The sequence below is a fragment of the Charadrius vociferus genome, unplaced genomic scaffold, assembly GCF_000708025.1.
Source record: "Charadrius vociferus isolate BGI_N301 unplaced genomic scaffold, ASM70802v2 scaffold377, whole genome shotgun sequence".
Taxonomy (NCBI): domain Eukaryota; kingdom Metazoa; phylum Chordata; class Aves; order Charadriiformes; family Charadriidae; genus Charadrius; species Charadrius vociferus.
Genome location: NW_009649456.1, coordinates 1,036,854 through 1,047,157, shown reverse-complemented (window position 1 = coordinate 1,047,157; position 10,304 = coordinate 1,036,854). Strand labels below are relative to the sequence as shown.

Genomic DNA, 10,304 nt, shown 5'->3' with positions numbered 1-10,304 from the left:
AGTGCTTGATGAAATCATTAGAAAATCATCAGGGCTGTGTTTCTCTTTAAATATCCTTCCCTATCTTTTCCTGTAGACTGAAATTGTGCATGAGGAGAGTATCTGAATGTTTTGTCATGATGATAGGCGTGAGGTGGGGCGTGCAGACCTATGCATAGATAAAGCTGAGAAGCATGAATAGCAAGCTGGTTCTTCCAAGCATCTGAGTGCCATTTCAGCAGGCTCCCTGACCTACGGCGCTTTATGTGGACTTATATGTCACTAGATGGGCGCATAGTGGGATCTCATCTGCTTCCCTGCTGCTCCCTGTTAGGAAAGTAGCTAAAAATCTCATGTCAAGAAGTGTTGTGGAGATTTTTTTTTGCACATATTCCACTGGTTGTGTATTCAGTTGTTAAATAACTTGCATAACATACTTGCACTTAACATTCCCTGCCTCTAGCTATCTTTCCTTGTGATGTACTTAAATGCTGACTGTAACCTTTCCAAGACGTGTTCTGGCCATCTGTGCTTGGAGTAGTAAATGGGGAGGATGAAGTGGGTGCGTGAATTTTAGTAGCATCTTGGGTCTTCAGCAGTATTGAGGTAGGTTCTGCATGATTGCGTGATGATATAAGCCCTTGCCTGAAAGTACAACCCAGTCACGACAAATATCTGGGGAGGAAAATAGACTTGGGGACTATTACAGTAAAATCATGACTAAAACTAGGCAAGATCAAAATCTGTCCATAGAAGGATAGGAACCTTCTGTCTTTCTATGTTAAAAAAACAAACAAACAAACAAAAAAACCAAAACAAACCAAAAATCAAACGAACCAACAACCACCAAATCAAAAGAACAACTAACAACCTTCAGATTTTTCCAGAGTCACTGCCTGTTCACTAAGTAGTGTCACCTTGTGTGTAGTACCTCATATCTGTTTTTTTTTACTATCTGGATGAAGTCTTAATTCTTAGGCAGGTTTTGTCTGAACTCTTTGCTCAGGAATTTTGCGTGTAGAAGACTTGAATGCCTGAAATTGCATTTGTAGGTACAGGAGTTGGATTTGGGTCTTGGTGTGGAAAGGCTAGACCAGCTTGAAGACGTTACAAGAAAACTTCCTACCCTGATACAGCTCTCGGATTATTATCCATTATTGCTTTATCATGTAGGCAGGGACGAAGTTGCAATAGGAAGTCCAAGGGAGATTAAAAGAGACTTCAGGGCCTTGGGATGACTGGTTAAAGGATCAGTAGCCCAAATGTTTTTTTTCATCTGTCCTTCCAGTTGCAGGGAATGATGTTGGTAGAAATGGGAAAACCCGCCTGATATCTGGCTCTGAGCCTGGTGTCTCCAGCAGGATTTTAGGTTGTCTGATCAAGGGTCGGTCTACATGACACCAGGCCTGCTGGTGACAGGTGGGGTACATCTTTCTCAAAGAGGGGAAAGGACCTTTGCACAAGAGATAGCAGGGCTCATTTAAAGAGCTTTAAACTAAATTTGAAGCGGGAAAGGGATAAAACCAGGCTCATGAGTGATATGCCGTGGGGCGGTATGCCAATGTTTGAGGCATGGTGTGTTAGCAAGGTCCTTCAGTCTGCTCCACAGTGTGCTGAGTATGGTGCGACACATTTGAAATGTCACAGTACCTCAGAGTGGGTAGGGGGTGGAAGTCCATGTGGCAGCAGAGATGCAAGGGTTGTTGATGTGTTAGAAACCATGGAAGCGCCTCAGACCGGTCATATAATAATCAGGGCTTTTCCCCCAGAAAAAGGTGGCAGGATCAATAGCCCAACTGAAGTGCAACTATGCCAATGCACGCAGCGTGGGTAACAAACAGGAGGAGCTGCAAGCCATTGTGCAGCTGGAAGACTATGATATAGTTGCAATTACAGAAACATGGTAGAGTGACTTAACTGGAGTGCTGCAACGGATGGCTATAAACTCTTCTGAAGGGATAGGCAGAGCAGGAGAGGCAGTGGGGGCGCCCTGTATGTTAGGGAGTGTTTTGATTATCTAGAGTTTGATGATGGTGACAATAGGGTTGAGTGTTTATGGGTAAGAATCGGAGGAAAGGCCAATAAGGCAGATACCATGGTGGGAATCTGTTATAGACCACCCAACCAGGATCAAGAGTTGAATGAAATATTTAACAAGCAGCTGCAAGAAGTCTCACGATTGCTAGCCCTTGTTCTCATGGGGGACTCCAACTTGCCAGATGTGTGCTGGAAATACAAAATAGCAGAGAGGAAACAGTCTAGGAGGTTCCTGGAGCACATGGAAGATGACTTCCTGACACAGCTGGTGAGAGAGCCAACTAAGGAAGGCACCTGGCTGGACATGTTGTTTGTGAACAGAGAAGGACTTGTGGATGATGTGATGGCTGGAGGCTGTCTTGGGCACAGCAATCATGAAATGATACGGTTTTCGGTTCTCAGAGAAGTAAGAAGGGGGGTTAGCAGAACTGCTACCTTGGATTTCCAGAGGGCAGACTTTGGCCTGTTTAAGATGCTGGTTGACAAGAGTCCCTTGGGAGACCCAGTCAGCAAGAGTTGATGAAAGGCAGGTTCTGCTTGACAAACCTGATCTGCTTCTATGACAAGATGACCTGCTTAGTGGATGAGGGAAAGGCTGTGGATGTTCTTTATCTGGACTTTAGTAAAGCCTTTGACACCATTTCCCACACTGTTCTCCTGGTGAAACTGTCTGCTCGTGGCTCAGGTAAGTGTACTGTTTGCTGGGTAAAAACCTGGCTGGGTGCCCAGGCCCAAACAGTTGTGAATGAAGTTGAATCCAGTTGGTGGCTGGTCACATGTGGGGCTCCCCAGGGCTCAGGATTGGGACTGGTTCTGTTTAATATCTTTATGAATGATCTGGATGAGGGCATTGAGTGCACCCTCAGTAAATTTGCAGATTACACCAAGTTGGGCTGGACTGTTGATCTGCTTGAGGGTAGGAAAGCTCTATAGAGAAATCTGGACAGGCTGGCTCAATGGGGTGAGGGCAATTGTATGAGGTTCAACAAGGCCAAGTGCCGGGTCCTGCACATGGTTCAAAACAACCCCAAGCTACAGGCTTGTGGAAGAGTGGCTGGAAAGCTGCCCAGTGGAAAAGGACCTGGGGGTGTTGGTCAACAACCAGCTGAATATGAGCCGGCAGTGTGCCCAGGTGGGCCAATGGTATCTTGGCTTGTATTAGAAATAGTGTGGCCAGCAGGACTCGGGAAGTGATCACGTCCCTGTGCTTGGTGCTTGTGAGGCCCCACCTCAAACACTATGTTCAGTTTTGTGCCCCTTACTACAAAAAAGACATTCAGGTGCTGAAGTCTGTCCCAGGAGGAGCGACAAACCTGGTGAAGGGTCTAGAGCAGCTGAGGGAACTGGGGGTGTTGAGTCTGGAGAAGAGGACACTGAGGGGAGACTCTGTTGGTCTCTACAATTGACCTGGAAGGAGGTTGTAGTGAGGTGGGGGTTGGTCTCTTTTCCCAAGTAACAAGTGATAGGACAAGAGGAAGCAGCCTCAAGTTGCACCAGAGAAAGTTTAGATTGGATATTGGGAAAAATTTCTTCACTGAAAGGGTTGTCGAGCGTTGGAACAGACTGCTCAGGGAAGCGGTTGAGTCACCATCCCTGAAGGTGTTAAAAAACAGCGGTGGACTTAGTAGTGTTAGGTTGATGGTTGGACTTAATGATTTTAAGTGTCTTTTCCAACCTAAATGGTTCTGTGATTCTATGAAATGCATAGTAAGATAGCAACATATAGTCAGACCTAGAGCACTGTAATTGCATTATGGCACTAGTGAAGACTAGTACGGGAACTCAGCGTTGAAAGTATTGGTTTTGTTTAAGGCACATGAGCCAGGCATCTTCTACAAATACATGAAAGTCTTGTAGAAACTTCATTTTGGTAGCTCAGTAACACCATCCTTGAAAGGCTATGCACGTGCAATGGGGTTTAAGCGATCTTTGTGATCAGTACACTTGGTGAGGATATTGTTACTGGCATGAGTAGGAGTGGGATGGTGAAGTCCAAAATGAAATATTTCAAGTGCACATCATTGAATGGTGGGGCTGTGTTTTGGTTTTAGTACTCTTTGTGTAGCTGATGTGTGTATATTGTATCTTTACATAAGTCTTTGGAACGTTATTTTCACTTTTTAGAGTTCCTCACCGCAGTATCTTAAGAGCTCTGTATGTGCCCAGGGAACAAGGCTCAGATGCCAATAACTTTGAAAAAGACTTTCCTCATCTGAAGATTCTGCCATTTGGATTTCTCTGTCCTAAGTTTAGAAAGGGCAGCTAGTTTCTAGCCCATAAACAGTGATGCATAATCAGCTTTGTGGGGGCATACTTAAAACTCAGCCAGAGTTAGCAAGTACTATAGGTACATGTACACATATAACACATGTTAAATTTGAAATAACCTTTTTCACTATTTAATGCTTTCTGTTACCTTGAGAACTTAAACAGAGAAAGCTTTGCAGTGAAATATGCTTCATCTCCCTTTGCAACAAGCTGTTCAGTGTCTCTCAGTACCAGGGCGTGGGATTGAGGTAGGAGTGGGTGGTAAGGAAAAGAGGACTTTACAGAACTCTGCTTTTACTGATCTGGCCTATGGGTTAGATGGATGTCATGCAACAGAAAACACAATATCCAAACCTAAAGTTTTAAGCTGCAGTGTTTAAATATTAGTATGTCCTTGGAAAGTCTTAATGGCCTCTATTGATTCTCTGTTTGGAGCATCCTTGCAAGGTATGTGGAGGCCTTCATTCACTTCATAGTTATTCAGGGTGCATTCAGTGTGCAGTGTTACTGTTAGTCTTGCCTTAGGGTGAAGGCTTCTGTTCTCACTCTGTCTCTGAAACTGTGTGCATTTCATCCTTGCAGAGGAGGGATCTTTGGGGAGAATAATTTGATGGCTGCTTCCTGATAAATTTTGCCAGGTGCCTTGCTTAACTGTTTTATCAAGTAACCAGTTGTTCTCCCTGGTCATGCATCTCTCATCTCATTGCTTGTTGTGTTGGTGGCTGATAGAGCACTAAATACATCAGTGCTTTTAAAGTAGTCTCACGGAGCTAGTCCTGGCAACACATCCAACAAGTGTACAGTACCCTGACAAGGGTCATACAATCACTGTAAAATGAGTGATCAGAATGTTGTGAGTGGGAGAAGCTGAGTTCTTTTGCACCTTTCCATGATTTCACAGTGTCTCATTCTGATGATCTGAGGGCTGGAGCACCTCTCCTGTGAGGAGAGGCTGAGAGAGTTGTGGCTGTTCAGCCTGGAGAAGAGAAGGCTCTGGGGAGATCTTACTGTGGCCTTCCGGTACCTAAAGGGGGCCTACAGGAGAGCTGGGGAAGGACTTTTTACCGGGCCATGTAGTGACAGGATGAGGGGGAATGGCTTTAAACTGGAAGAAGGCAGGTTTAGATTAAATATTAGGAAGAAGTTTTTCACTTTGAGGAGTGTAAGGCACTGGAACAGGTTGCCCAGAGAGGTTGTTGAGGCCCCATCCCTGGAGGTGTTCAAGGCCAGGCTGGACGTGGCCTTGGGCAACCTGGTCTGGTGGGAGGTATCCCTGCCTATGGCAGGGGGTTGGAACTCGGTGATCTTCAAGGTCTTTTCCAACCTAAACCATTCTATGATTCTATGACTCTGGTTTTGCCATAGTGTCTAGCATTGTGGGGATTACTTGGCAGTTACACTTCTCTGTGACTGCATTCCAAAGTGTTAAAAAACCATCAGGCAGGAAGGAGTTGTTGTGATGCTTAATTAAATATAAAGCCTTTTCCTTTCCTGACCTTGAGGCTATTGCCACCTGCTAATAGTCTTACTTCCAGGCCAACCTAAGAACAAATTTAACGTTTGCCATCTGGCAAAATATTGCTTTAAGCATGTGTACAAACTGTTTTCCTTTAGGCAGGTATTGGGGACAACTATCAAGCTCTGAGGTAGTGGGCAGTCCAGATATGTTCAGCTGTGAAATGTAAAAGGGATTGAAATGATGATTTTTTTCCACTAACTTTGCTTTTTTTTTTCCCTCCCCACCCCCAGATAACTATTATCTTTAAATCATACCAAGACTGTACAGATCAGAAAGTATATCAAGCAGTGACTGATGATTTGCCTGCAGCTTTTGTTGATGGTACAACAAGTGGAGGTGATGGGAACACCAAGAGCTTGCAAATTGTGGAGAAAGTCAGTGGCAAGTACGTCGAAATGCATGCCAGGTACATTGGGACCACGGTGTATATACGCCAGCTTGGGCACTACTTAACATTGGCCATTCGCATGCCTCAAGAGTTGGTCATGGCCTACGAGGAGAGCCAGGATCTGCAGCTGTGTGTGAATGGTTGCCCTTCGAGTGAACGTATTGATGATAGTGGCCACTTACCATTGCCTGTTATGGGGCAGTTGCTCCCTCAGAGTGGTGCTGCTCATCCCTGGTCAGTGTACACACTGGAAACTGCCACCAGCAAATGCCATGAGAAGATGCTGGTGAAGGACATCTATTTTTACTCATGTGTGTTTGACCTGCTCACCACTGGTGATGCAAACTTCACGGCTGCTGCTCACAGTGCCTTGCAGGACGTGGAGGCACTGCACCCCAGAAAAGAGCACTGGCATATCTTTCCCAGCAGTGGAGGTGGTGGTGGTTTGGGCAAGGGTAGCAAATTCTTTGTCGGTATTGGACTTGTGTGCTTCATCCTTGTTGCGTTTTTGTAGAGTTTTTTTGTCTATAACAAAGTTTTGAAATATATATTGTCATAATATATTGAGTAAAGATGAGTATATATGTATATACCATGTATATGAAGGGATGTTTTGTCTCCGGACACCCACCAGATTGTACATATTGTGTTAACTGTTTTCATGTATGTTTGATGTAGTATTCTTTGTATCTATTTGTTTTGCAGTTGGTGAAATGTTTTATAATGTCCCTGCATTGGGACCTGATAGAAAGCACTTTATTTTTTATATATTAAATATTTATGTGTGTATCTGAGTAACTATGTATTATACATATAAACACATACATACAATACTCAGTGCTCCCTCTAAGTACTACTTGGTTTAACAGATTTTTTTAACTGCATTAATTTGTTGTTGTTTTTTTTTTTTTATATAACTTCTCTTACTCTAGAGACAGCGTGTCTCTTGTACTGTAATGACATTGGTGATTTACTGGGTTCACTAGTTAAAATCATTAAGAATGGAATTGTATTCTGTCCCTCAAATAAATGGCCATCCCTTCTTTGGAGGGAGAGAGTGAAGTGCTTCCCATTAGCTCAGATGACCGTAACATTCTTGGTAATTCTGACATTTCCTAGTTTCATGTCATGAGTTTCAAAAGAAGAAAAGGGAATGATTTGGAGACTTATGTAGCTTTATAGAACCACTGGAGAGAAAATTTTAAAAGATATTAATGACCTAGTTGTGTAAGCATGTAACATAACTATTGTAGCTGCCTCTAACCTTGAGGGTTAAGTCCTCGAGGTTATAGACCGCAGAAATCACAAGCCCGAGTTCTGTCCCTTGCTTAGGTGCTAATTCTGTCTATACGTTCAGAAGGAGTGAAAGCTCCTAGTTTTTATGAAGACTCTTTTGGATTGGTTAGGGACTGTTGGCTAGTACAGACAGTGGTAGTCTTGTCAAAGAAACTAATTAATTCCCTGAATGAACGGGTAACTGCATACGGATGTCATTCTGGGAACACTTGGGGTGAAAGTAGTCAGAACTGAGTTAAAGCTGAAAGTAAAACTTTATTTTAGACTAGATCATTGGCAGCTTCTTCCATCTGTGCTGTCTGATGGTGCCGTTTCAGATGAGTTAGACTTGTGAATTTATGATATGTCTGATAATGTGGCTCCTGTGCTTTCATCTGATGGTGACAGGTTTCTCCCTGTTTCATGTGTCTGAACGTCCTCATCAATGCTCTGAATTTAAAGTTGTCATGGCTGAAAGCTGATGGATGAACCTAGTGCTGCTTGCAGTGGTGCACATACTTACTGGGCAGGCACTATATATTAGTTAGTTTCCTCTGTGCCTGGATCCTGTGTGTATATACATATATACCCTATATATATGTATACTAGCATTGAGTTGTGAGCCTCTCAGATAAATAATATTTCGGAAATGTAATTCCCCTAAAGATTTTTCCATTTTTTTGTTCCTGCTGTGGGATTTCTTGAGAAAATGTTATTTGCACATGTTCATTCTTGAAGTCTGCCATCACCAAGAGAGCTTTCGTTAATGCCAAACGTGGATATTTTGAAACTAGTGAATAGTCTCTGGAGACAACTTAAGGTTAGAGGGAATGCTTTTTTTCACAGGCCCTCCAAATAGCTGTCTTTTAGAAGGCTACAGATATTTTTTTTTCATGCTTGGAACCCCCACAATGTGTCAGTCTTTGCAAAACCTTTTAGATATGGTTCATGAATATACCAATAAGTGTATGTTTGTGTAAAAGAGTGGCTGTGCAGTGTATAAATAAATTATTATGATAGAAGAATAAAGTTGCCTACCCTGCTGAGGTGCCGCCTGTAATGTGGTGTTAGTGACCCCTGGTGGGTGAGAGAAATTGGGGACGTGGGCGATGTACTGGGCAGGCAATCTATAAATAAAGCCCCAATTTGTCTCCTAGCCATCGCTTTTTGGATAGGAATGTGCTGAGTACAGTCATCATATTTCCTTGCAGATGCTTGTTTCCCCTCTGCTAAATAAACTGTGTAGTGAAATTTATGGCCAGCAGCTGCAAACCAGGCCAGTTTATTGAAGAGACAGTGTGTGGGAAACCAACAGCAGGAACCATCCCCTCAGGATCCCACTTGTACAGTTCCTTTGCAGAGGTACTTAGCAGAGCTTTAATACAGTGATCTGATATTGCTGCGTTTGATGGGCATTATGAAAATCCTTTTTTAAAGTTCCTGGAGAATTCTCAGATCAGAAGGACCCTGGAAGAGAAAATTACTTGCTGTAAAGCAAAAAGAGATTGAGGCATTGAAAGAATAAATGATATACAAGAGTCCATAAGATTACAGAACTTTGTATAACACGATGATCTGCTAAGTATACATGGGAGCTGGAATATTTCAGCTGCAGGGCTAATCACACAATGTGAAGGTAAATTGAAAGTGTCAAAACTTAAAACAAGTTATATCAGATACATACCAAGAAAGATAGACCTAATAAACACAACGTTGAATGTTGTTTTGCTAAACTTGTGTTACAGCTAGAATCTGAGGTGTGTGTGAGGGGAACAATCTTACGTGGTACATACATCATTGAAAAGCCTTATGGAAATGACTGTAGAAAACAAAGGGAGCTTTAAATATGTATATGTTTAGTGTATACAGAAGGCAGCCATTGCATCTGTAAGAGCTTACTTTCAAAGGTGTTGATCTACCGCCACAAAACTCTGCAGAAGGCAATTTAGCATGATCATCAGTATTTTAATGCAACAACTAGTAAGCTATAACTGACAGTATCTGTTGTTGGCCTTTGTCTTAAAAAAGTTAGCTGATGCCTTGGATATTAGTGAATTTATAGTGAATTTATATTAGGAACAAATAACCTTGTTCAAAAGGTTATTTATCTTCTAGAGCATTTCTAACCAGAGTATTTCCTAATCCTATGCTAACAGAGCTCTTACCAGCAGCTGAGGATAGTTCTCTGTTGTGGAGTCTTGACAACTTCCCTAGGAAGCATATCACAGAACTGGGCAGAGAACCGGGTGCTTAATGCTGCCTTTTGTATGTCCATAAGGCTCCTAAACAAGGGTATTAAAAAAGGAAATAGTATGCCTAACTGACTGCCAAACCAAAACTTCTTTTTTCTTGCTTCCTGGAAAGCCGGCCTGGAAGAGTAATCTGCATAGAGCACCTGTTAAGTGGAACGCAACTTGAGAGAATGCAGGGTCGGAGAACAGCCTGGCTTTTGTTCTTGGCACTTTAGCAGCGTGTTTCCTTTCAAACTGCAGCTGTACTGCCAGAAAGTAGATCACCAGCTATTTACATTCTCTTACCTTGGCATTATGGATACCATGCATTTCTTTTAGGGGTTTTGAGGATGTGCAAGTGGGTATTTACTTACACCCGAAGTGAAAGCAAGCAATGTTGCAAGCTTCGCACTGCCTAATGAGAGTTTTGTTAGGCTTCTTTACAAAACATATATACTAAGTGATTTCTGGCTTTCTTCTCTTCTGACAGACTCATAGCACAGTTTCAAATCTTGCATTCATTTTCTTCATGTGAGTACAGCTGTGGTGTTTTACACTGAAATTTTCATGCTTTGGGTTATTTTAATTCCCATCTGTGTTTTGACCA

General features: G+C 42.7%; 1 protein-coding gene across 1 annotated transcript in view; it reads left to right on the top strand.

The window, feature by feature from the left end:
* RGMB (repulsive guidance molecule family member b) overlaps positions 1 to 7,058 on the top strand; it is a 98,396-nt gene extending 91,338 nt beyond the window's left edge. Inside the window, exon 5 of the mRNA XM_009889712.1 lies at positions 6,034 to 7,058. Within this exon, the coding sequence (XP_009888014.1) occupies positions 6,034 to 6,705 (672 nt within the window). The 3' untranslated portion in view covers positions 6,706 to 7,058. The remainder of the gene's footprint in view (positions 1 to 6,033) is intronic.
* The last annotated feature ends 3,246 nt before the right edge of the window (positions 7,059 to 10,304 follow it).